The 27,540-nt window shown below is 43.1% G+C and overlaps 1 protein-coding gene across 1 annotated transcript in view; it reads right to left on the reverse strand.

Annotated features, from left to right (window-relative positions):
• The window catches only part of PRDM10 (PR/SET domain 10), a 44,365-nt gene extending 17,775 nt beyond the window's left edge, over window positions 1-26,590 (reverse strand). The window contains exons 1-12 of the mRNA XM_059488311.1: window positions 26,491-26,590; window positions 17,109-17,300; window positions 15,127-15,294; window positions 13,529-13,588; window positions 10,723-10,842; window positions 9,556-9,763; window positions 8,922-9,163; window positions 7,682-7,885; window positions 5,709-5,781; window positions 4,982-5,099; window positions 3,896-4,025; window positions 1,517-1,741 (exon numbers count right to left, since the gene is read on the reverse strand). Of these exons, the coding sequence (XP_059344294.1) occupies window positions 1,517-1,741; window positions 3,896-4,025; window positions 4,982-5,099; window positions 5,709-5,781; window positions 7,682-7,885; window positions 8,922-9,163; window positions 9,556-9,763; window positions 10,723-10,842; window positions 13,529-13,588; window positions 15,127-15,294; window positions 17,109-17,201 (1,641 nt within the window). The 5' untranslated portion in view covers window positions 17,202-17,300; window positions 26,491-26,590. The remainder of the gene's footprint in view (window positions 1-1,516; window positions 1,742-3,895; window positions 4,026-4,981; window positions 5,100-5,708; window positions 5,782-7,681; window positions 7,886-8,921; window positions 9,164-9,555; window positions 9,764-10,722; window positions 10,843-13,528; window positions 13,589-15,126; window positions 15,295-17,108; window positions 17,301-26,490) is intronic.
• Window positions 26,591-27,540: the final 950 nt, after the last annotated feature.

A 27,540-nucleotide genomic window follows, 5' to 3' on the forward strand; every position in this document is an offset into this window, starting at 1 on the left:
AAACATGATGCTTGCTGGTTTAGTCTTATCTCAAGTGCTCATTGCCCACAGTCTGATGCAATATGGAAAGGTCTGTGCAACCATCCATCTGCCATTCTGCCAGTGCTACTGGCTTGAAACATCTCCAGAACTCGGCTGAACAGGAGCTGCCAGATAAAGGGAAAGTTTGGAAGACTTGAGATACAAACATATCACTGAACCACCACTGCACTCCTCTAAGCTGTCATCCATTTGTCATGAATTTACAGAGAACAAAAGCGAAGTCACAAGACAAAGAAGTAACTTCAGAATTTCTGTCATTTTCTTCCTACATTAATTATTTCAGAGGATCCTAAGTTCACATCTTGGGTTCAAAAGTTCAGGGAAATGGGCAATGCTTTCTTTTCTTTTCTGAGGATGCTGTAGCACACTGTAAGCAGTACATCCCCATGCTCTGTTAAAACTTCACCATCTCTCTCTGTACTCTATTATACACCCTTCAAAATACATTCAATAAAAAAATCCCACAAGATTTTAACATATGAAAATGAAATCGCTGGTAGAAACTTGTCATTCAGAGACTGCAAGCATTTTGTATGGTTAAAAACAGTGCAGTCTTAATGTGCCCAAGCCGAACTCTTCCTTCAAGACATGCCACAACATTTTTGGGGGTAATACCACCATTGGTCTTGCATATATATTACTCTAAACTGCAAGCAAAATTTGGTTCAACATCTTCCTACACAGAATACTCAACTTCTTTCTAATCCTTCCTCATCCCCTAAAAATTACATCCCCTAAAAATGAACCCTGGCCCCACTGCAGCTGTTTCTTTCCTTAATCCAAAGTTAACACATGGAAGAAAAAGATTTTAAGCTAAATAAACTGATCTCCCAGTTACAAAGATTCAAGGATTTGAATTTGTGCTTGAATCATTTCCCACCCACACAGAGAAAAACCAGCTCAGCCAGTTGACATAGAGCTCAGACTCAAAATGTTTGCTTTTAACACAGGTTTTGCTCTCAAAGGCAGGGTTTTCTTCCCCAAAAAAGGACTTTATCACTAAGTATCATCATCATCTAAGTGGATCCAAACTGGTGTTGTGGTTCCTTTTCGGCAATTATTTGCAAGAGAGTTCTGAGAGACACAGATGGTGCTGTGAGCAAGTCATTAGTATGTGCCACAGCACCAGGATCTGTCAGTTGTTTGAAGCACCCCTGCTTACCAGTTTGGATGGACTGTGTTTCCATGCAAGAATTACTGTGATGGAATTCAATCAGCTCCAGCTCCTGACCAGTTCTCACTAACACCTGTGAGATACTGTGCTACTGTTAGTGAGATACTCTCACTAACACCTTTGAGTCATTTATGTGAGATTTGTCTTCCTCTCAGTGCAAAGAAAACTGCTATGAATGAGATACTTTATTTGGGATTTGGAAATGGATCTGACAGTGAAAGGAGGACCAGCTGGCCCTGGCAGGCAGGCCTGGCATTCCCTGGGTTACAGTGGACGTGATCCCTCATCCTCTGTGCTTACCCTGATGCGCTTTGCTCGCCTCATGTCATCTGCTGTCACGGAGCTCTGTGTGGACACCGTGTTCACCTCGTGCTGTGGCTGTACATGGAGCACGTGGTTTTCCTGCTGCTCCAGCGCTCCCTGTGGCTCTGTTGGCACCGGAGTCTGTTCCTGCTGCTCCAGCCCATTCAGTGGGGCTTGTCCGGCCTCATCAAACTGCCCCTTGCTGGAAAAATGCAGCAAGTCCTGAAATCGCAAATCATACAACCAGTGATTATTCCCCCCACCCACTGAAAAACACTTTTGATAGTACTCAGCAGACAACAAGATTTGTACATATTTAATCAGAAACTATAAATAAAACAGCATAGTGTAGTGTCTATACTAACTCCTACAGTTCTCCTACTGTGTCCACTGCTGCTTTTGGCATAATAACCTTCACCTACAGCAGTGTCACCCAGAGCTCCAGGGAGGCAGTGCTGCAGGTGGGTGACTCTCCATGGGCCATCCCTCTCTCTGCCCAGCCATGGTCATTATGCTTTCTTTCTCAGCATTCCTACTCACCCATTCAACTCAGCAACAATGATGCAGTAAATAATAAAATGCAATAAATAATAAAAATGGCATAAATTCTGGCAGCAAAACCAATCAGCATTATCTGGCTGATTAGCTGGATAATAGCCAACAGGGCTCTTCTGCACTCAGGACTATTTCTGCTTTAACCAAATAGACTAGTGCAGACCCAGGAAAAGAGAGAATTTCTGTCTCATGGAAACTGTTGTCACTTTGAAACACTGTGTGTCATTTTGCAGTGTCTCCTCCTTTCTAAAGAACTATCTGGAGTGCCAAACAAGGTGATCACACTGAGCACTGTGTGGTTTTTTTATCCACTTTCAAGCTCTGCACACATCACTTCCATACATCATACAAAGCTGTTTTTCCTCCCCTTTTGCATTAGCATAAAAGGGAGGTGCTGTGAGCAGGAAGCACATGCCAGAAGTCTACATTCTTTCCCTGTGAGTTCCAATAACTCTTCTGGAGTGGAATTATCTTCTATTACATAAAAAAAAAAAACCCACAGATCCTTATTTGACACCACATAATGCAACTGAAGAAACTTAAAAGCACAAGCTAAGAAACAGAACACCAGAATTAATTTTGAATTATGTCAGTTGAAGACTGGTGTTGTCAAAACACAAAAGCAGGTGTGGGAGAAGAAAACCAAGGAATGAGGCCCTTACAGACTGTGAGTGCTTACCAGAAAGAGACCCTTAGTAAACAATACACAATCTCAGTGTCCAGCCCAGGTCTGGGTGGCAAGTTTCCACCTTGCTGACACTCAGCTGTGTTCTCAGCATCCTGACTCTCCAGCTCCCAGGCAGAACTCGTGCCCAGCTTTAGCGAGGTGAGCAGACCTCCAAGGGCTTAGGGCATCATCCTATCCCACTGCACAGACACACGTGAGCCAGCTCTGTGCCATGCTCCAAGCTGGCAGGACACAAGCTACCTCCAGTCCAGAGGCCACTCACACACTGGACTGTGCCCAGCAAGCGCCATCTCCCCAGAGTGAAGGGTTTGGAACCAGCATTAGGTTTATTTGTCTAAATGAGGCTGGCGTGTGTCATGTCAGCCTGCAGAGAGGGTGAGCTCACAACTGCCTGCACCTGCCTGCAGCATTTAGGGCATTGTAGCAGGAATTCACAGGCAGAGTATAGATTCCTCCATCTGAGTCAGCACAGAGCCATGACCCAGTGAGGAGCCAGAGGAAAATTACCACTCCAAATACCAGCTTTCAGCTAAGTCATAAACCAGAACACTGATTCCTTTTGTCACTGCTCATAAAAGAACTTAGTGGTAACCTAAGCATGGTCACCACCAGAGAATTTAGTTTTTTACTTAAATGCATCATATTACATCCCTGCAGAATATAACCAACAGCTACAAGCAAAAGAACGTTTTGCAATAAGCCTGCCTACAGGAGGCCCTTCTGTTATTATGAAAACATCATGGAGAATCATATCTCAAACAGATTTAATTTTACCAGCAACAGTTTTAAGAGCAGGCTGATCTCACATTCCAGAAAGGACAAATAGAAGCCTAAACTACTATTACAGTTTTACTGTCTGAATTACTTCTGTGAGGCTGCTAAACTGTCACAATAACCCAACCTCACTGCTAAGGGCTTTGAAGTGAAACTTGATGAAGAAATCCAAGTGATTTTACAGGTTTTATAGTAGGGAAGTAGTGTGCTCTCCTGGCAGAGAATTCCAGCTAGAAACCAAGAATTACTCATGTGTAAGTCCAAAGCATACCTTCAGTTTGCACTGATGCCCCAAATTCTTTTAGTCAAGAGTTTACATTCCATGTGCTATTTTTTTCCCTCCATCTCCAAAAATATACCTGTGTTCCTTCTTCACACTTTTCACCATTTTCACTGGTTACTTCTATGCGCATAAATTTGGGAGGGCGCCCAGGGCGTCTGCCTGGTCCAAATCTTCTCTTTCCTCGCCCACGACCTCGGCCTCTGGTTCTGCAGAATACAGGAGTGCTCCAGGTTAAGATACAAAAAAAGACTCATTTGGATTCTCCACTGATTTTATGCTTTCTTTCTCAGCATTCCTACTCACCCATTCAACTCAGCATCAATGATGCAGTAAATAATAAAATACAGTAAATAATAAAAACTGAATAAATTCTGGCAGCAAAAACAATGGGTTTCTGCCTGGTATCTATTTATTTTGTGCTTTATGAGAAGCCAAGGTTCAGAATACATTAAAATTTCTATCAGTAATCATGGGACCAAGAGGACTATTTGCTTCCATCCAGCCCTCTGCCATGGCAGACTTCTTCTAACACCCCAGTTTATGTTGTGCTGAGAAGCATTTTCAGCATGCCGGAACAAGTGCACAAGGACACCCATTTGAAATCTGAAGCCATAACATTCCTCCCCAAAAAGCACTCAGTTGTTGATGTCAGGCACTAAACAGAAGGGAACAATTTTGTGTCAGAAAAGCTAAACAAAACAGTCACTTGCTACATTTCAGGAGAAAAGAAGGCACCAATATCTTCTGCTCTGTGACAGGTGTTTGTAGATTCAGTTTTCAATAAGTCAGGATAAACTATCTTGCCAGTGGCACAATGAGACACTAGAAGCCTTGTTTTCCAAGCTCTGTTATTTCTGTATCTCTGAGAAACATAGTATTTCAATACTGTGATGCTGAAGCATTACAAATATTTAAAGTCATTGTCAAAAGAAAAACAAAACAAAAAAACTTCACTAATTTCAACAGACTATTTATTTCTCTCAAGCTACGTGTTTCACTGAGTCTTAGACCAGTCAGCCTCCTGCTGCCACAATTTTCCATTCTGGTGCTGACCTGATCTCTCCTGAGTTGGTCACTAAAATTTGCAGGACAAAGCCCCTCCTTTCTGCATGTTTGGGGAAGCACCACAGTGATCCACAAGCAAAGCTAAGGCTGTCAGTACCTGCTGAAGAAGTCCAGCTTCTCATCATGGGAGTTGAGGTGCTGTTGGAGCTGCTCTGAGCTCATGAAACGCCGATTGCACTCGTAACATGGCCAGTTCTTTTCCTGCTCCCTGAGCACTGTCGGAAATGTCAGTAACACCATTTCACTCATCACCTCATTTTTTTACCCCCAGCCTCTCTATCCTCTGTGGGCCAGATTTCTCCCCTGAAGGCTAGACAGGCTGCAGAATACCCAGCCCTGCTCTACTGGTCTTTGCCTTTATATTTTCTGTACTGTGCCAAGACCATAGCTCATCACAGAGACACAAAGATCACTGGGGACAATTCTCATGGAATATCAACGCTGTTAGATAGTCAGGGGTATTCTGAAATTCACCCTTGTGTGGAAGAGCATCTACAGGATTGTGCCTCTGGTGTAAGTTAAGGGAAATCAAGGGAAATTTCTAAATCTAAAGCAGTCACACAGCAGACAGTGAGTACAGAAACAGATCTCTTCTTCGGAGGAAGTAACCTAAAACTTCCTAGAAACTGAAGAAAAGGCTTAAATTAAGGTAATACTCTTATGAGAATAGTTATTGGAAATAAGCCCCAATAACACAATCAAGATGTGGCTTAACCTTTCCTAACCTAGCAGAAATTTGGGAGCATTATACAGGCCATATACTTGAAAGTAAGGAGTGCAACTCATAACCACCACCACACTGAAAGCAGAAGATCTCAAGTTACCCTTCCTTTCCTCCTCAGTTATGTCATGGATCTTCTGGTTCACAAACTCAGCATAGGAGGCAGCATACCACACCTGCAGCAGGAGCACAAGGTAACAGGACACTGAAGTGGAGCCAAAACTAATGGAATTTTGTTTTAAAATGGGTTAACATTTACTTCACTTGCCTCAACCACTAACTCTTATTTCTCTTTCCACCCTCAATAATAAAGTCTGGTAAGATCAGTGTGGCCCCACTGAGGAATGTAAGAGCTTTGCCCAGGAAGTACATCCATTTCATTTTAAGGTCTAGCTTCCTAACACAAATGTTTGTCTCGCACATGGCTTCCAGTAGCTCTAAAGGAAGTAAGATTAATATCTCTTCAAACCCAGCTATATAACTGTAAAGGAAGGATGTCATCAGAGTACTGATACTTGTACCAAGAGGAATGGAAATGTTATTAACTTGGGGGATTTCCCATTTCTTTCCTGCTCTCCTTACTTAGACAATAGGCAGCACCATCCACATAGACTCATTTAAAATGCTTCTGAGCTTCAGAAGGATTGGAACAATATGGTTATGCTTCCCAGAACAAAACTCTGCCAGGCTAGCATGATGGACCCACTTTTGTCATACAAGGAATTTAAGCCTTCAGCAAAGGCAACCACACGAGGCAGGGAGATAAAGTTTATAAAAGCCTAAAAGCAGATGCTCACATTTAGATGAGAATTCTTCCATCATTTCATTTGTTTGATGAAAAAGAGTGGATTTTAGAAAAGATTTCTCAAAGAAGGCATCAACAGATTTTCATCAGGAAAAACTCAAACAAGTTTGAACTTGCAGTGGGCACAGGCAGAGGTGAGTAGGATTTCAAGGACTCTCCAGCAGGTGCATCACTCTGCAGGAATCTCACTAGCTGGACAAAGACAAAAACCTGGAGCTCCTGGACTACACACCTGGCAGGCAAATCAAAACTTCCCAGCTTCAACTACTTTAATCTCTGGACAAAATGTGCATGAATGCCCTACATCCACTTGGAGAAGAAATCAGGACACTAAGCCTTCCAGTTAGCAAGCCATTTTACCCCAAAAGACACTATTAACACAAAGTAAGAAAAATGATGCTCCTACATGGAGGTCTGTACAGATTCAAAGTCTTATTTCGAATTGTTTTAAAAACTGTTGAGAAAATGGTATTTGAATACAGTTAAAATGGATTTGTAAGATTTCTAGTAATTCAGCTTAAAACATTAAGGACTGATTTCAGATAGTCTTGCTCTTAAAAGGTACAAGTAGGCTTTTGCCCTGATTCAGTAAGTGCACTTACTAAACAGTTGTTTTTCCAGACAAATTGTTGAAATCTACATTCAAGAAGAGATTTGAAGAACAACAAAATTTCCTGATATCAAATTTTTTTGGTCTTCTCCCAGTGCCCAGAAAATGTTGAAAATTAAGGCCATCTCAGCCAGTCACACTGCTTTGAGCTCAAGATAATCAATAACTTTTCAGAGGGAACAAAAAGCAAACCACAGGGAAATCACAATATCCTTTATCATTTTTCACATGCAAAGTTTCAAAAGCTCCAGGAAAGCCAGGTAAAAGGAGACACCACATTCACTTAAGGCACCAGAAAACAAGCCAGGAACACACAGGGCTAACTGGAAAGGGCATCCAGAATTAAAAAAATACAATTGCTGCAATAAAAATTAGATTGTGTCAGCAAAATATATGCTGTGTAAAGCATGACAGGGAGAGACAAGTAATTTACCTAATTTTATTTTAAATTTCCTCATGAACCAAAGCTCATTAAAACGCATATGTTGGTGACTAACTACTTACTGACTTCAGTGATATTCAATTCAGGCCAGGCTTTTTCAGAGGAAAAAAGTTCTAAAACTATTCACATCAGTAGTTTTTGGCACTTAATAGGCATCAACTTTAAAGTACTATTTAACCAGTAAAAAGACAGAATCCTGACACACAAGCAATGCCATACCTTGAGTTCCTGCTTGGGTTCCACATTTTTAATGGTGGTGTAATAAATGTGGTGGCCATACTGATAGGCCACTAGGTTCTGCTCCAGGTGATTTTGAGCTGGACGCACAAACATCATCCAGTTACACAGAGCCTCACTGGACAGCTCAAACCACAAGTCCTCTTGCAAGTCTCTGTCTTTTCTGTCACCCTTATCAAGAGAAACCTGTAGCAAAATCCAATTACATGTGACTGTAACTGCCTGGCAGCACATTCAAAAGAATTTGACTTACTAAGGAAACTACAGTGCCCATGCAACTGTTACATTAGGGGAGCAATGAAGACATAGCTCATTTTCTCTTTACTAACAGAGATCCAGAAACAAGCAGAAACTTATTTAGCAACAGGTAAAGATTAACTAGGGAGGCACAATGGATCCTTCCAAGGTTTTCAGGGACAAGAATCATTCATTAAAGGGGTGTCAGGCACAGTATGAACAAGTGACTATAACAAATGACACACAAGTAGCTGTAGCTTTAGTAGGCTACAGAAACATCAGTCAGAAGTTTCTAACTGGCAGACCCACTTTTCCTTCCATTTCTTGAGTCATGACACTGTCTCAAGCAGGAAACAGCTTTTTTTTTAGCTCAACTTCTCTTGGTTGCTCAATCTGTCTATGGTCACAACTTGCTTGTCAGACACTGACCATCAGAGCCCTCCTAAGACTGTGGATCTAAACTCCAACAAATAAAGGACTAATTTTTCCTAGTGAAACCAGCATGGATAAATGGATAAAAGTCACTCAAATACATTTTACCCCATACAATTACTTGGCAAGAGGAAAGGCATAAAAATATCTCCTCACCCCTACATCTTATGAATAGAAAAGTAAGAAACATATTTTGAACTGCGGTTACAACATGACATAAAAGAATGGCTGCAGAATTTCCTCAGAAGGGGCTGCTACTTTTATGTCCAGATGCTGCTTCAGCTCATGTGATAGTGATTCACAGCCTTCCATGTTATGCACCCTATATATACATATATATAGCCTACCACCATAGTGCCAAAACATTCATGGGGACTAGTGCGTCACCCTGAATAACAGAGCAAACTTGAAGCCAAAACAATCTGGGTATTTCTTAGTTACATTCAGAGATGGAAGTAACAAAATATCTCTAGTGAACTGATGAAAGTAGAGTGACAAATTAATGAAAATCAAAGCTAAGGCACAAATTGATTTCCCCTTTTCTCACCCTTACCTTCAAATGGATATAGCAGTCTTTGAGCTCAGTCTGTCTGACCAGAGGTCCTTCCACAGGCCCAAACTGTGTTCGCTTTGGGATGCGCCTTTTGGAGAACACACCTCCCAAAAACCTGTCTATATAGAGCACCAGGGGAAGGCTGGCCCTCGCCCTGGTCAGCACAGGCCGGTTTGGGATGGGATGCAAAGGTCCATGTTTTGGACACACTGAGGGATGTGCGTTATTACACTCTTCACACCCTGCAACACAAAGGCAGAGAGGACATGACTTTTAGGCAGACACTCACACACCAGCTCAGAGACAGCCTTATCTCTCTCTAAACATCTTTGGCTCAGCTGTGGGAACATTTATGCCAATAGTCTGTCTATATTTCAAAATATTAGACAGGCCAGTGTCCAGCAAAATAGGAACAAATCAGCTCAGAGACTTCACTAGAGACAAAATTTTGTCTTTTCAGTCAAGCAGCCCAATTTGAATTCACATTTCTCATTTCTCTGTGAATCAAGACTCACATTTACTCATTACTGCGAAAATCTGAATGGTTTTTGCCTCTCTTTACTAAAGGTCTAATGGAGAGGGGAGAAAAGAAGGGGGGGCAGGTAGTACACTACATATGACTGCACATGCTTACACAAATCATTGGGATCAAAGGGTCGAGGTGGATCTGGATCCCACTCATCCATGTCAGTGTCTTCCCCATCTTCATCCTCATCTTCATCCTCATCATCTTCCTCTTTTGTTTCTATCCTTTCCATTTGATTCTGCAGAGGTGCTAAAGAATCAGAACCATCCACAGCCTCCATAGGAGGTAACACTTGGTTATGCACAGGTAATGATGCCTGAGGAGAGAATTCACAATCAGTTCAAGCTGATTCAATAAGCAAACCACAAGGACAAGTAATGAAGGTCCTGGCTAGCCTACCCTTCCTGCTGCCTATGGTAATGGAGAGGAGGACAAGAGAAGGTGCTAAATGACTGCCAAAGGATGTTTTGCATTGCTGGCTGCTGCTGATGGCCTCACTGAAAACACCTGTATTACTCCCTGGATATACCCTGCCAAGGACCCAGTTCTCAGAAGAAACTGAACTCAGAGAAGTTCTTGATCCTTGCAGAAAGTTTAAAACCAAGTCCAGGCTCTGTGGATATTACCTAGAGCCTAAAGCTGTATTTTAATTTCTTTTGTACAAGTGAGAGAATCCTGCACTTTGGCACACCATCTTCTCTTGACAATCCAACAAAACCAATCTCCAGAGTACAAAGGTAGAGGTCAAGAAGGGGTGAGGTAATGTGGAGACTGGATATAAAGCACAGGACATGAAGAACAGTTGAGGCCATTGCACACTTCTACTAATTTTCAAGTTTAGCCCTTTCCTTCCTTAAAAGAACTGCAACATTTGAAGTTTGGCGCATATTTCATCACCCACAAAGTTTCTCAGGTAGAGAACAAGAAATAGTACACACAGCAGAGCTGCCCAAAAACACTGGCAAGGAAACCCAGTGGATGTTACTGTGACAGTCAGCACTACACCTTCTGTTAACTTCACTTTTCAGCACTGACAGACTTTTAAAGGGGCTGCTCACAGAACCATAACTGAAACAGGTTTCTCTGTATATTAAATATATGATATCCTAAACCCCCATACATTCCATGGCAAGACTAGGGAAGACAGTACAATCTGCACTACACCTTTCTCAAATCTCCTCCCAGATCACTCAGCTGCATTTCATCCCCAGAGATGATGGAGCAATGGAATCAGTGCGCTCGTACATGAAAAGGAAAGGGTGCCTGGCAACTTACTCTATCTGCTTGTGGCCCCTGCTCCAGAGCCACTGGCTGGGGGGGATCAGCAACGCTGCCGAGCACAGACAGGTTGGTGGGATTCATGCTCTGAGCAGCAGCAGGCAAGAGCACCGTTACCTAAAATCACAGGCACTCATTTTAGCACTGCAGCATTTCCATCAGTCACTTAACACATGGGCAGGGCCCGGCATGCACAGCTCCCTTGAGCCCTGCACTCTACTCAAAAACTGCTGCATTCCCATCATTTTTGGGGTTCAAATAGGGATAATGGGCTTGGACAGAACCTGCAGCTCCTCGGACAAAGGGAAAGACTTAAAATCTATAGACTTTGCAATTTCTGAATTACCTATTACATATTTTTAAATTAAGGTCCCGGGTTCAATTGCACTAAAAACAGATGTTAGGATCTCTTTAGCTCTTGGTCAAACCAGTGATTTGGGGTCTCTTTTCCTCTATACCCAAATTTACTTTCATTTTCAAGGGAAAAGGTAAAGAAAGACTAAAAAACATTTCCTCATTTTTTGACTTTTTCTTTCCTCAACCAAACCTTGCTGATGGCTGAGGAGTTTAGAAGTAGATAAGCTTTAAGATCCCTTCCAATCCAAATAATTCGGTGATTCTATGATCCAGGCTCCATAAAAACCAAGATGGTGTATTGACCTCATGAGATGATCAACCTCTCAAAAAATAAGTTCCCAACAATTATTTTTCTTTACATTTGGTCAAACTGTATATTTTTGTTTACATACTTTTTTTTTTGGTGCTGTAACAAGCAAATTAATGCATATTACATTGTTCTCATCCATTCAGCAATAAAAAAGCACAACTAAGGAATCACCTTAGTTGTGCTTTGCTTTATTGCTGAATCCCTAGGAATCACCTTTCCTGCCTTTTGTTTCCTGCTTATCTATACTGGAATTTGCACCATTATTTCACGTGACTTTTCATCCTTCTCTACAGCTGATATCGTGTGGCTTCTAGTCTGTGTCTCTGATTTTTGCTAAAATCCAAGCTCTTGCCTTTCTGCAGAGTGCTTAATAAATATCAGATAAAACTGAGAACAGTGCATTGGGCCAGTAGCAAGGGAGCAGACAACAAAATTCATAATGTAAGCACTTGGTCTTAGTACTCCAAACTAGTTGCTTAGTTTAAAGAGGTATTAAGAGTATTTTATGAAACTCCTGAAAAACAACAGCAAAAAGACTTCAAGGAATGGTGCAACGGTGAGGATGAAACCACCATGACAGTCTGGTACTGACACTTCTGAAGCCAAGTGGCAACAAAGAGGCATCATTATTCCTCCAGTGTGCCAGCAAGGATAGGGTCATACAGATCTGGATCTATCAGCACCCCCTATTAGCATTGCCTACTACTAATCACACCAAACATACCCTTACTTGCACTTCCATGTCAGGCACTGCATGGATTATGGGCATTATTTTTAAAAAACTCTCACTTTCTTTCTACAATAAAGTTTCTTCTGAAAGACAAGAGGAGCTTTAATTATTATTTTATCATTAGTTGTCAGTTCAGGGATGTCCCACATGAAATGCTGCTGTAAAAACAGCTGCACAGGCAGAAGTTGATATAATGAGGGATTAATTGTTCACCAAAAAAATTAATATCTATGTTAGGACTGCTATCAGACTGTGTTGGAATGGAGGACAGGCTGAGGACAAGACAAGTGCTGCTGGGGTAATAACAGCAGATCACCTGTGTTGGAACTCCCATCTGCACTGTGTACAAATAATCTCTAACTAATCATACATTTGTTAAATGAGCTTTAAGACAATTAAATAAGAATTTATCGCTTTTTAATGCAGGGAAATTGATGGAGAAAAACTTCAAGAGCAAAACTCCAGAGAATAAGTAGAATGAGAAGACAGGCAACACCTTTATTGTGTTAGTCGTTGCTTTCCATCTGTGCCTCAACTATTTAGAAAATTTGTTTTCAGCACAGATTCAATCTCACTCTGCCCCAAGACTGTCAATAAACACACATTTTAATGATGGCTTTGGTGATGATTCAGAACTAGTACATCCATTCACACATGTCATTAAAGACTCACCAAGCAGAAATGATTTTAAGTCTATGACAAGCAGAGAATTCCAACCAGAGATCTGAAAGCACCTATCTACAGCTGATTATCACAGCGCAGTCCCCAAAGATAGCAGTAAGAGTTAATAACAACTTCCCCATCCATGATGGATGTAAAAAGAATAGGAAAAATCATCATAACCTTATAAACACAGGCTGCAGTTTTATTTTTTTCCCAGCCCACCTCACACCGGCAAGCCCACCTCACCTGACAGGGGAGCCAGTCACTGAACTTCTTCAGGTTTCATACTTAATTTCCTGTGACATTTCTAGTAAATCTAAACTTTAATCTAATTTTTCTATCCCTCAAAAGCCTTCTGTGGACTTCAAGGCATTTGGATCAGAACCTGTATGAGGACAACTAAAAACCCCACCTTTCCAAAATGACACATTCAGATGACAACAGCCACATCTGCTGCAGGGACACTGCTGAAAGATTTTTTCATGCTATCTGGGGCAGTAAATTATAATTTTTGCTGAATATGAATTAAAGAGAATAAACTCAAAATAATTCATAACTTTTACTGTCACTCGTGCTCAAGGCAGTCATTGGCCTTGATCAGGATAACAGTACAAGACTAAGATTGTCACTGGACAACTTCAAAAACAGCTCATTACCCTCCTGCATCACATGAATGTCCCTTTACCTTCCCTAAGTGTTCCCTCACAATATTAGGCCCAAAATGAATAATATCTCTTCCTTACCTGCTGGGTGGTAGCATCCTGTTGGACGTAAGCCACTTGGGACGGATCTGTAAACAGAGTCTAGACAGAGTGAAAAAGGCTTATCAAACCAGCCATGGGGGTTTTTACTCCCAACTCACACAAAAGTTACCCTGCCATTATGAAACAACCCACACTTGAGCCTTTGTCAACAGCTTCTAACCTGCCCGTTACCACCGCAAACTACTTCAACTTATCCAAGTAAACCTATATACATGGAAATTTAAAATTAGGTAATGCTCCATAAAGAGTTAATGTATTTATGTGGCACTTTGCATCTGTACAGCTGAAGTGTTTCACGAATTTTATTTTTTTTATTTACCAAAATCACTTTGTCAGTTGATGATTTGATCAAAGGATGAAATTCAATAGCTCTATCTATGCCCTTAATGTGTAACACTTAAAAGCAGGATAGAAAGTAACTGTGAGCTTTTTCTTCCTGAAAATTTACAACTATCATGCACATCCTATATAGGAATTTGATATGGCCAGGATGCTGTTTAATTTCAGAGAAGCCATGCCAACTTCAGTATTCTGCAAGAACAGCCCTGACAGAATCCCAGGAAATGCAAGACTAAGGATTGACTGAGGCCAGCCTGCCTTAGCCAAAACTTGAAATATCTGAGCTTGCAGCAGCCTGGCTACAATAAAATAAAGCATGATATAATTCAAATTCCTTTAGCATTGTGATAATTTCATCTTAGATGCAGAAGAGTGTCTGAATACTACATATCTTTTGAGACAATGGCTGCCTTTAGAGTTTTGGAGTTAGTTGGCCAGTAACTTCCTAATAGATATCCTCTCAGAACACCCCTTCACACAGAAGCTGGTTTTCTGGGACAGCTGACAGGTGCACAAGACACAATGTGCCACATGAGGCCCTGCCAGCACAACAGGGGTGCCAGGGACGTGCACTTTGCAGCACAGCTCATCTGCTCTGTCAGCAAAGATATTATAAAACACTCTGGACAAAGCAAGCCTGTTCCTTTTTAATCTGTCCACACAGAAGCAGAGATGCATAGCATATTGACCCCATATAAACATATGCTGCAAGGAATAAAGGCTGTTTGATATGATTATGCAGAAGAAAATTAATAAAAAAGATCTATAAAATCAGCAACTCTGAAGAGACCACAAAATTACATTGAATAAACAGAGATGCTCTGCAAAAAGACATGACTGTTATTGTAACTATCAATTATGTACTACACAAAACAAAGACTCTTCCAGAAGGACTATAGATGGCTCTTAGCTTTTTACTGGATACAAGAGGCAGAACTTCTGGTGAATTATCCATGTTCTGGAAAACACCTTTGAGTAAATTATAATCTCATCCACCTTCAGTGAAATAACCAGCATTTCATTATTCATAGCTTCACCATCCTTTGACAAGCAGATTTGCACATTAGACAAATGAACAGCATGAAGTCCCTACTCAGCAGTGGGCAGAGAAAACTGCTGGGAGCGACTGCCTGCTATTTTCCAGTCATACCACTTGGCTGGTAACTGGCCTTCATCCCAAACAAGATTGTTGTGTTTTCTAGGTGCCAAAACCAGGGTGGGCTCAGAACCACACGTGCCTGCGTAGCTTCCACGGGGTGGATGTAAACCAGGGTGTGCTCCGAGGTGTCCACAGAGGTGTAGGAGGTGCCGTCAGCCGTGTAAACCACCTGCTGGGCAGGGCCGCGCTCCTGCTCGTCACTGTACATGATCTGGGCCACCGCTCCCCCCTCGGGGACAAAGTGCACCTGGGGAACAAACAGATCCTGGGCTCGCACCAACACAGGCCAGTGGGACACAGCACCAGAGTCACGGGGTGCCTTGGAAAGCAGAGACAACTTGTGTCCCAACTCATCTGAATGCAGTGAAAAACACAGATTTCAAATCTCACTCAATTATTCTATCAGTAGAAATCTGGCCACAACTCCCATCAGTGTCTGGTTTTACTTTACTGCTACAAAGGGCACCACCCATACTTAGTTCTTGCATGATGCTTCAGAAATTTGTAAGGGAACAAGTTCATATTTGAACTAATGTATCTATTAAATGTATTGGGCTATTGTTTCCCTTTATGCTCATATCCCTCTCAGGATTTATGGTAATTATTTCATTCAGCTAGTTCTGTAGCTGGAGGTAATTTTTGCTGTCTGATGAGAGGCTAATGGAATTTATTAACTCTGATACTCCTCAAGATATAGTATTGCAGTTCTCAAAGTCAGCAGTAGGGCGTATTAGACTGCTTCTCTGTGGTATGTATGCAGCATCAGTAGAAAATTCAACTATTTAAACCTATACCTAAAAACATTAAGCACAGATTCCAAGGACTACTGGAACAAGTTATGTCTAGGGCTGAACTTTAAATCTAAACAAGTCAATTTTACCAGAACATTATGATCATAAAAAATTTTATATATATATATATATATATATATATATATATATATATATATATATATATATATATATATATATATATATATATATGTATATGTATATAAAATGAGCCAGAATACTGGATTCCAGTGAAAACAGGCTCTTGCCATCATTTACATGCTGAAATGCTGAAAAGCATTTTCAGTGCATGGGAAAAAATAGGACAGTGAGCAGGAAATCTAGTTTGAATACAAGTATTCATAGTCACATAAAATTCTTTCACATAAAATGATACCACAGTTACATATTTTATTTTGTTTCAGTTTTTAGCTTATGCTTCAGAAGACACCTGGTACTCCTCCGTGGATGCTCAGTGTGGATTGTGTACAATAGATCTTCTCACAAACACTATAATTTCACATTTGGAAAGCCCTCTGCAAATACTCATTAAGCCTTAAAACTGCCATGTGCAAACAGCAGCATGGCTATCCCACTGCAGAGAAAAGGGAACACAGGCAATTGAAAACTGTCTTTCTCTGCAAATTTTAAAGCTGGAAATTACCAAGAGGCCAAATTTCTCAGCTTGTGGGTCAAATACCATGCAGCACCCTTTTCCTATCATACTTAAAAGAGTAAATCAATTTACAGAATTCTAGAAATTCCCAGTTGTGCTGTCTCAGAGGCAGAGGGACAAGCTGTATACTGCAGAACCTGAAAGAATTAAAACTGCAGAATTAAAACTGCATTAGTCACTTACAATTAATATTTCTCCTTTCCTCACTATCCAGATGTCTGTCTGAAAAAAATTACTTGTATTACTTTCCCCAGGGTCCACCCACAGTTCCATCTGATTCAAATGATGCCACCAAAATCGGCTGCCATAGAGTAAGATTTTGCTCATTACTCTGAACACCCTTTACTCTCCCACATGGTAATAAATGTATTTGGATACAAACTTCTACAGCCACTGCTTAGTTTTGTTCAGCTCATTTCAGAGCTCTGTGTCTTCACTGCTGCGGTTTGCACAGTTCAGTTTCTGAAGCTTTAACCCTAAATCACCACAGAAATGTTTGTATTTCTGCTCAAATGAAAGCTGAGCTTCTAGACTCTAAATCAGGGCTGAATGGGAACTAACCCGCCCCACTAATCCCAATCCAGCCCAAGCAGAGGTGGAGCTCTGGCTAATCACCTGAGCAGCGTGCTGTTCCTGTCCTGCAGACTCAGTCCACACCTGAGGACTTTCCTCTTTCAAGTCCATCTCCTCCCTGCCTGTGTGCTCCATGAGGAGAAGGAGACCTACTGGAGTAATATCTGGCTGAAGGGATTCATCTGTTCATTGTGTTTCTGCTTCCAGAAGACAAGGTGATCTTCAGCAACATGGCTGTAAAAAACCAGAGAACCGAGACATTAAAACCAGCATGACACATGGCATGGAGCTGAGGGATTTATTATTATCCACTACCAGACTTCAGTAACACAGACTAAAGCAGGTTTGGCTTTATAAACACCTCCTACAAGACCCAAATACCTTAAGTTATGGGAGCAAGGGAACAGAAATCTGATCTCACTGAGCATGGTCAAGTCCTACTGTTTGCCACTTTCCATATCCCCTTAAGGAGGAAACAAATCAACCATTGCACCACTTGCACTGAAAGATTACACTGAATTCTTCCTTCATCTCTTTCCTTGGCCACAGGCCATCCACATCACCTTCTCCTCATTGTCCTTCTGGCACCTACAGGCCTAGAAATCAATAAATAATGCAAAAAATGGACCTGAGGCTTCCAACAAGAAAACACTATGTTCAGAGATGCATCACCAGTTCCTCAGTTTGCCTGAATGATGTTTTGTTTGATCACCAACTGGTTTTCCATGTACAGACAGATTTGACTTTGGACAAAACCCCAGTCCCAGGTTAGCAGAGTGTTACAAGAGCCAACTATTAAAAGGGAACAATGAAACTTCTACTCTCAAAGATCCCGACAAACTGCTTCCAAGCTTGGTTTTATTCACCTCTTGCAATTTTACTGGGGCCTCTCAATCTGCCATTGTGATCCCAGAAGGGGAGTTTACAGCTCTGATGATTGTTTGAGTCAGTGGTTCAGCACCCTCCCAATCCTTCGTCTCTAATGTCGTATTAAATCATAGGCCAGGAATTAGCATGAGGCTGAGCCCATTCCATTTCTCAGCTACTCCAATTAACTTTATTTTATATCCAGTGCCTCGCTGGGCTGATCCAATGCCAGTACCCATCTGTGCACCAGGAAGGAAGCAGAAGGCTCCTTGCTGATGCTTTCATTCATTTGCATTTTAAATGCAAATTATTTTAGTCATAATTTATCCCTATAAATGCTAGCATTCGGCTTGTCATTGACAAACTGAAAAATAGATAAGGAGAGGTAAAAAAAGCAGCAGGCACTTTATAAATCCTCCTAATTCTGCCAGTAAGGATTAAGCTATGCAAACCTGAGCACTGACTGTTCCACTGGGCCTGGCCAGCACGGATAAATCATCAGGGCAGGCAAATCTCAGGCTAATGTCACTGAACTGTGCGGTGGAGCAAAAAAATCACATTACTTACATATACACAACGAAAAACAGTGGGAAAGACATTTCTGGGCATTGCTAGACATCAAGTCTTGCTGATACTGGTGACTGGAGTTAACGCTTGCTGTCTCACGCTGAGCAACCCAGCACATGGGAGCCCCACAAAAGCAGACACTGAGGAAATGTTCTGACTTTCTCTTATATATGAACATCTCCAGTTATGGGAATATAGGCACAGAAACCTCATCTCCATTAATATTGCTTGATACAAAACATCACCAAAAAGCACTTAGGAGAAAAATTAAAATAAAATCTATGTACCAGCATTCAATGCCTGAGCTTAGTATGAACAAATTACCTGCAGCAAACACGAGTGATAAAGACCAGCCTTGTCTTCAAAGTGTGGAAGGTCTGGGCAATTTACAGATAAATATTATTTATTTATATATCCAAGGGCACACATGCTCTGATCTATAAATAAATACCATCCATCCCTACACAGAACCTTTCTCCTAGCTACTTGTTATGTTATTAAGGATTAAAAAGTTGGGAATTTCCCATATCTAATCCTACCTCATTCACTGATCTCCTTCACTCATTTTATCCGGTATAGGTTCTTTATTCAGAATATATAAATATATACATATATCAGGTATATGATCACCTCTACCCATGCAAAACACGACAGCATTTATGTCAGTAACACACTGTGAAAAACTTCTTTGCAAAATTTAACACCTATCCTGTTGATATTTTTCAGCTGGTTTATCCACAACAGCTCTTTTCCTAGACAGCCAGTATTAATCAAGAGCCAGTTCAGGTAATTGCACTAACAGTAGCTGGTAGTTTAATCAATTACCTAGCTGCTTAGAAAACTAAAAATAAAAAACAAACATTAGAGGTTTCAATTTGGGGTAGTTTGACTTTTTAAAACAAATATAATTATCCTGTTAAAAAGTAAGCAATTACATTACCTACTAATTGAATTAAGAGAAAGGCTCAGTTCTGGCTAATTCCACATGGTGCAACCTGTAGCAGAATTTTTGGCTGACCTTCCCCACGAGCAGACAATGAAGGTCTGAAGGAAGATGCTGACTCACTCCTGCAGAGTCATTTTGGCACAGGTAACTTACAACTTGAGTACAAAGGAGACTAAAGGGTTCAGGCAGGGTCTTTAAAAGACAAAACTGGGAATTAAGAATCATCTCTGAAAAAAGTAGTACCCAAAAAGTTGCAAAGGAAAGCAGAAGACAGTCATTTCATGGTTCTGAAAGTTAGCACTAACTTATAATCTTGGGGGAAAATAAAGCAAGGCTGAACCAAATTCAGTGTCCCAGTGCTGCAGATTCTATAAACAGTCCAGTTATTGCTGTTCCTGACAGAAATGAAAATAAGAGCGCAGCCCAGCCAATTGTGCAGCAATAAGGAACACTAGTAAGAACCACAGGCTTTGCTGATGTTTTCAACTTCTGTACTTCCAAATTCATCCTAGGATTGACCTCTGGGATGCATTCCCTCAGTACATCTGTAATCATGAAAACACGCTGAAAAGCACATTTCTCTGGAAACGTGGATGAAGACAATGCAGGAGGAGACAGGCTGTGTCCCAGAGAGGTCACAGGGACCCAGAGGTGCAGGAGGCAGGAGCAAGTGTTGAAATCCAGCTGTGAAACAAGGCCAGGAGCTGGAAAAATCTTACCCAAAGTCACTGACAACAGAACTGCCACAAACACCAACACCTGAGCAAGTTTTCTGACACCAATGACAAGAAGACCAAACTAACAATGCTCACTGATCTTTCATAGGATGCTCCTCCTCATGAATCCTGCACAATCTTATTTCCTACCCTAGATACACCCCCTCAATTACAGCCCTGACACTGACAGCCCACAGTGTCTCGAAATGTTAACCATTTCCCTGTGGTCTTCTCTCAGCTTTGGTAGTTTTTTAGCAGAAATAAATGTGAAACTTTGGACATAAGCATTGCCAAATCACTGGCATGCAGGGAGTGCTCTCTACACTCTTCGCCCATGGATTATCTTTGGCAATTGTTGATTTTTCTCACTGTATTGAACACATCAGACATTTTCAGACAAGCTACATAAGCACCAAGACATGCACCTCAATGGGAAGCTCTGCTGTGTCAAAGGGATTACCATAAGAATCTGTGTAACAGAAGTTGAAAGTCAATTGCAGAAATCCTAAAGGAAAAAAAGATAATTAAAGATAAAAGGCATTGTAATAGGATGAACTCAGTTTTTTCTCAGTATTCAGAAAGTAGGCTACATTTTGTAAGAAAAATCCATGTAGAAGTTTAGTAAAACAGTAATCCAAACAGCTTGCTTAAACTCAAGTTAAATTTACATGTTATGTATGTCACAGCTATATTCTCTCCACTATAAGAGGCCTGGCTCAAATATAATTCAAAAATTTTTGTAAGTTCTTACTTTTCTGGAAGTAGAGAGATTTAGTCAATTATGAAACATCACCCAATAATCACCCAAAATTCCACCAGCACCCCAATGTTTTCACACAATCCAATGAGCATCACAAACATGAGCAATAAGCAATGCCAGTGGGAGCTGTTAAAACATTTGCAGTAACTGCAGATGCAGCATTTTCCTCCCCAAATGACAGGCATGCCTCACCCTGTCTGTGCTGGGTGATGACACAACTGAAACAGTCGCAGGCATAACTAAAGGGTACAAATATGGTGCAGTGGTGAGGCAGTGACAGTCCTGTGTCACTATATATTGTGTGAATCACGACACAACACGACTGAAGAACCAGCACAGCTCCTCTGACTTTGAAATATCTCCTCTAGTGGAACATTAGCTCATTCTGAGCTGTTCAAGTAAATTAACCATCCCTTCAGGATAACACAGCTTTGTCTCAGAACACCATTCACATTTACCTTCCTTTTTTCAACACCTTCTGGGACCTGTTGCTGTCACAGACCTACAGCCATCTCTCTTTAGGTTTTACACTTTACATCCAATCCAGAAAACGTCATTAATGACAAAATTTCTCCTCTGCTGCTCCTGATGCTTCAAAAGCATCTTGGTGTCATTGTCTGACAGTTCTTTATTTTTTTTTTTTTTTTTAATCATGCCTAAAACCTCCTTTTGACCTTGGCAACACTCTCCAACTCCTCCCTCCTGCTCCTGTGGGACGGTGTTTTCTCTGGAGCTGTATTATTAAATCAGCAGCTTCCCCATGAACTGCATTCAGTTCCAGAGGATGGGAAAGCACTGCTCAGAGGGGCAAAGCACCTCATTTGCCTACGCAACAGCAATGTCTTTGTTAGCTCTGCTGCCTCAGCATTAGACACCCTGAGGCAGCACAGCCCCACGTGCGTGCCCTTACAGCTGCATGCATGATCCCCCCACAAACACTCAAGAGTGAACAGTGCTGTAAGAGAAAACCACTAACAGCAAAGTCACTGCTGGTTTGTGTTTGGTATCCAAGTGTTTTAAACACAAGTTAAACCCAGTGAACTCATCTAGGGCTTCAAAGGTAAGCTCTGAAAGTCAGGAAAAAACACCACAAAAAAAAAATTAGAATCAACAATAACCGTATTTTCTTGGCAAACTTGCTATTAAAGAATGGCAATTTCTTTCAATGCTATGACTACACAAGAATGTACAGAGACAAAATCTCTGGGGACTTTATCTGCAGCAACCTCTGTGAAGTTCACTAAGGGCATTCTGCTGAAAAATCCAAGCCAGTGGCTGCCAAACACTCATTTTTGCCCCTTCTCTGGGATGAGAAAGGGGGATATTAAAGCAGAGGAAGGGGAAAAGACCACCTCCCTGCTCAGGGAGGAATAAAGCCACTCAGGATCTCAAATGAGAATGCACTTTACAATAATGGTGCATAAGCCAGCTAATGTGATTTACTCCCCAGTGTAAAAGAGCCTTGCCATAGCCTGAGGTTCCCTGCAGCAATAACAGCAGGGACTATTGGCTAAATCCTCCCATGACTGAGCTCACTGACAACTGTGTGTCACCCCAGCCATGTGCAAGGGCACCAAGACTGGTACAAAAAGAGTTTTAGGATTCTGAGTCTTCCTCCAGCTTTTAGTATGAAAATGATTTATGATGCTAAAAAGGAACATCACATTTGCCAGCAAAAAGCTTTACCCACGCTTAATTATCCTAGTTTGCCTAGAAGGCAGAGCCAGTGCATTTCCTGAGATCCTTTAGCAGGAACATGCTTTCACTGCTGCAAGACTGTTTCTAACCTCATTGAGGAGGACTGTTGTCACCTCTTCTGCATTCCCATCCATCACAGGCACATGCTGTTTCAAGGAGCTCTGGTCCTGGTGCATTTTGTGTGAACGGTATCAATCAGGTCACGTAAAACCACATTTTTTATGTCTTACTGGAGAGTTAAAAATGGAAATCATACTAGGACTGGGACAGCAAGAATTATTTATCTCCACAAAGGGAAAACTGGCTTCAATTTATTTTGTCATATAATAAATAGAAGAGCTCAGCCAAACACCAACTTACTCTTTGCTGCCATCGTACATAATGAGTCTCTCTCCTTATGGCACATCCATCATCAAAGCAACAATGAGCTGGAAAAGATCTCTTAGACCAAGGCCAGACTGCTCGACATGGCAGTTCCAGCCCTTTTCCTAAAGGGACAGTGCCCAGGCACTGAAGGTGACAGCACAACAGCCTGATGTAACTATTCTCTCAGAACTTAGCGGGTAAGTAGCTGCAGATCCATTTCTAACAGAGAACACAGGAGAGAATCCAGCCTGAGCACAGGTTAATGTCCTCCTGGGAGCTACCTAGGCTGTGTTTAGACACCTACTCAGAGATGCTCCAAGGACATCTCTCTTGAGTCCTAATTTTTGTATAATAAAGTATTTCTCACACTGTCCTCTCTCTCAGAGGGCAAAGACTTAACTTCATTACTTTCTACATATGCAAATCTCTTCTTTAGTCACCTCTCTTCCCATTTGCTCAACATCTACATAGCCACTCCAGCAACTGATTTCTTCCTCCCACCCTCAGCTTCCTGAATCTCTGGCCATGTTCCTCATGTTCTTGTCTTCCCAATGTTTCATCCTCTGAGGTCCCTGTGATATCATGGTTGTTGAATCACATACTACAGCTTTTGGGCTCCAGCTGCTCGAGACAATGACCGTGCCTTCCTAAAGGACTTGGATTATAAATCACAAAGAGAGAAGTCTGATAAAGCAAGGAAATGGAATACATGCATTTAAAGTATAGGACAACACAAAAGGAAGATAAATGTCTGTATCAGTGTCTTCTACAGTTCTGCCCACACAACCTTCAAGATGGCTCTATTAGGGGTTACTGAAAGAAAATAAACCATTCCCCTCCAGCTTCTTCCTGACAATTTTTTGTCTTCCATCCCTTCTCCTCCTCCAGTAAACTCTTTCCAAAAGAGCTGTCAGTTGAAGGGGATTCTTTCCTTTCCTACAAGTGGGTGGTGCTTCCTCTCTCCTTCTCCCACCTCCCTGCACCTCTCCTTAAAATTTAAATCACCTGTCATAAAATTCAAAAAAATAAACCTACTTTGTTTCTGTGCATAAAAACACATACATGAGATAGCTCCTTCAGAATAGCTGCTGCTTTGCACTACCCCAAAGAACCAATGGACTATCTGCACCTTCAAACAGGTGGGCACTGACATATAGAGCCATTTCAGGGCTACAATACAACAACTGCATGTTTGACTAGCAGGAGATAAAAGTGACAAACAGACCCAATCTCACGGTCAGGTCCAAACAAAATTCAGCATACAAAACCAACCCACTTAATCAGATACACTTCGAAGTCCATTAGAATTCAGTGTACATAGCTGCCAGCAGTGCAGGTGGCCAGGACCACACTGGGAACGGCTGCTCACTGCAGAGCAATTTACCCCAGGAGAGCTCATCCAAGGATTTTCTGCAAAGGATAGGACTAAGGGTGCCAGAGGAGAGCAGACAATACCACAGACCCATTTCTCTCTAAAATCAAATTGTCAATTATTCTATCAGATAACAATAATAACAACTACTCCGATATTTTATCTTATAAAAAAGATAATAAAGCTGTCTCTTTTTGCACAAGAGAAGCACCCATGAAGCAAATATGTCAAAAGCCATCACAATTTCAGAGAGAAGTTTTCCATTTAAGGACAGACTAGAGCAATACACACTCCTGTATTAGTTTTCCTAGAAATGAAGGCATTACAAGGCTCAAGACTGCCAATTATTTTATTGTATCCACAAAAGATGCAAAGAACCCTCTTGTAAAATCAGTTGGTGATTCATTAGCATCTCATCTTCTAACTGAACTATAAGAAAGAAAAAACTAAATTATTAAAAATCTGACAGAAGAAAGCAAAAGTTCAGTATAGTCTCTATTTCCATTGAAACTCACAGGGAAACATTGATAGGTATTTCACACACCCAGCTTGGCACTTTGATCACTCTTTAAAGGTCTGTAAGAACCATAAATATATAACCATATAGTGATACACTAGATAGGATGCTGAGGTACAAAAAAGTGCATCACAAATACAGCCTTCATTTCACTGTCAGGACTATGACTACTGTCAGAAGCCTAAAGCAAGTTTAAATTGTAATTTAGGGATCCTGTAAGAGCCCTCCTGAGGCTCTGCAATGTCCAGCTGAGAGGTAAAAGGTGACCACACATAGCTCTTGTACAGGGAAATAACCCTAAAAAATGTGAATTATCCCTTTAGGATGAGTAATTCTGACACGCACAGCATCAGGACCTCGTTCTTCCATTCCAACTCAACTATTTAACAAATTCACATAAACTCACTTTTAATGAACTGGGGCACAGGAGGGGAAACAGGACAACTCAACACCAACACCCACAAAGCAAGAGAGCCACCAGATCAAGTAGCCACCATACCAAGACCACAGGAACCGGGTTTTTGGCACCAAGACCACTGTCAGGAGACGCGTGAACCCCACAGCTTCCACCTGCCTCAACTGTTGCTACTCGCACCAGGGCCTTCGTGAATGGAACTCCCTCAGGGCAGCGGGGAAGGGCCTAACTTTCCTCAAGACCAAGCCTCAGGGCCACCCAGCCAGGAGCCTTGGCCTGTTGGGGCCACACAGATGCCCAACAGGCCCGCTGGGGCAGGAGACCCTCATGAGGGTGGAACGGGCAGAACGCAGCGCGCCACGGCCCCTCACAGGGGGCACTGGGGTACCTGCACCCACAGCCCCGACAGAGTCGCCACGGCCACCAACAGCCAATCCGAAGACGGGGTGAGTCGCCCCCTCCCCTAACTAGGCCAATAAGGAGGCAGGGGCGCGAGGCATATGGCCAATCGGCAGGCGTGAGTGACCCCCCTCCCTCACACCGCCCGCTTCCCGCCGCCGCGCCCCCCCATCCGCCCCCGCCTAAGGGCAGCGGCGCCATCGGCCCCTCGTGAGAGCGCCCGGCGGCCAGCCGGCCCCAACCATTGAGCGCCGAGGAGGGACACGGGCGGGCGGCCAGGGCCGTCGCTGAGTGGACTGGACGGGACGGGCTGGGCAGGGCCGGGCCCGTCACCGAGGGAGGGGGAGCTGGACAGAGCGCGGTGCGAGCGGCCCAGAATTATGGCGGAGAGATGAAAGACCCCCCCACACAATGCTGGGGAGGCAAAACATGGCTCTGGCACCCCCCCCCCCCCCCCCCCGCCGCTCAGGTGCCGGGGTCTGGACCGTACCACGTAGGGAGGGGAGAACAAGGGTGGGGGCACCCCCTTCTTCCCGTGTCCGGGGCGGGTGGGGGATCCCGGCTAGGGTGGGGGAAAGCGGACTGTACCTCTCCCGCGGGGTGTGGGGGGGAAGGGAACGAGTACGCCCTACTTCCTCTTCCCCCCCCCCACTGGCGGGAGCGAACGGTTTATCCCGGCCCTGCACCGCCAGCTCTGGGCGCCATCTTGGGTGCGACTAAAACAACAAGTCTAAAACCCCCGGCGGGTCCCCGCGGCGTCCCCGGGCCGCGCTGCCCTCCCGGACCGTCCCATCGCGTTACCTGAGGGGGTCCCGTGCGGGCGCCGCGCCCCGGCCGCTGCCGCCGGCCCTGCAGCGGCCCCGAACCCCCCCACCTGTCCTCACCTCACAATGGTAGCTGCAGAGCGGGGGGGGGGGAGGGGTGGGTGTCCGCCCGGGTCTCATTACCATAATCTGCCTGGCAACAAGCCGCGGCGTCGCGCGCTGATTGGCTGAAACTCCTCCGCCGGCCACGGTGGGGCACAGAATTCCCCAAGGAAAAGCTTGGAGCGCCCAGGTCAGGGGGCTGAGGCGCCGGGGGGCGGGGGGCTGGGACGACGACACACACCCCGATCCGCAGGGGGTGGGGGGGGGAGTCCTCTGCCCAGGTTTTTACTCTCACCTTCGGCTGCTGGCCGCCAATCAGAGCCTCTCTCTCATCCCCGCCAGGGGTATCTTCGCCAATCAGAGCGCGCTTTTCATCGCGGCGCTCCGCCCCCGCACTGGGGGTGTGGGCGCCGCCAGCAGGGCCCCCTGCCGTGGGGTGGCGGGGGGCGCTGGGCGCCCCCTGGTGGCGGGAAGGGGCAGAGCGGCGACACCTCCGACGTCCCTCACGCCGAATGTTCCCGGACAGGCCGGGCCGGGCCCGTTCCCCGCTCCCTTCTGGATAAGGAGGTGACTCCCAAACTTCTCGTGAAATCCCATCCGCAATGCTCTGCAGCGCCTTCAGCGCTATCTGGCAGCCCCTTGCACCATAATTACCTAAAATTGTGTCAAAACCAGTGGATTCCACTGGAATTTTACTTAAAGCTGAAATGTGAGCTATTAATGCCTGATGAAGGTCAACCCACGAGAAAATGCCCACTAAAGGGCTCCTTCTGCCTAAAACGTCCCTAAATAGTGCTCTAACAATTATTTTCATGGTACATGTGTCTGAGTCCTAAATGTCTGCTCAAAGAAGGTTAATACTATTGTTCAAAAATATAAGTAATTGGTCATTCCAGTGTGGTTACTGCCATATTTGTGTTTAGTATTTATCTATTTGTATTATGGTGGCACGGAAAACCATCCCTTTCTTATCACTCACTTGCCA

The sequence above is a fragment of the Ammospiza nelsoni genome, chromosome 24 (genome assembly GCF_027579445.1).
Source record: "Ammospiza nelsoni isolate bAmmNel1 chromosome 24, bAmmNel1.pri, whole genome shotgun sequence".
NCBI lineage: Eukaryota > Metazoa > Chordata > Aves > Passeriformes > Passerellidae > Ammospiza > Ammospiza nelsoni.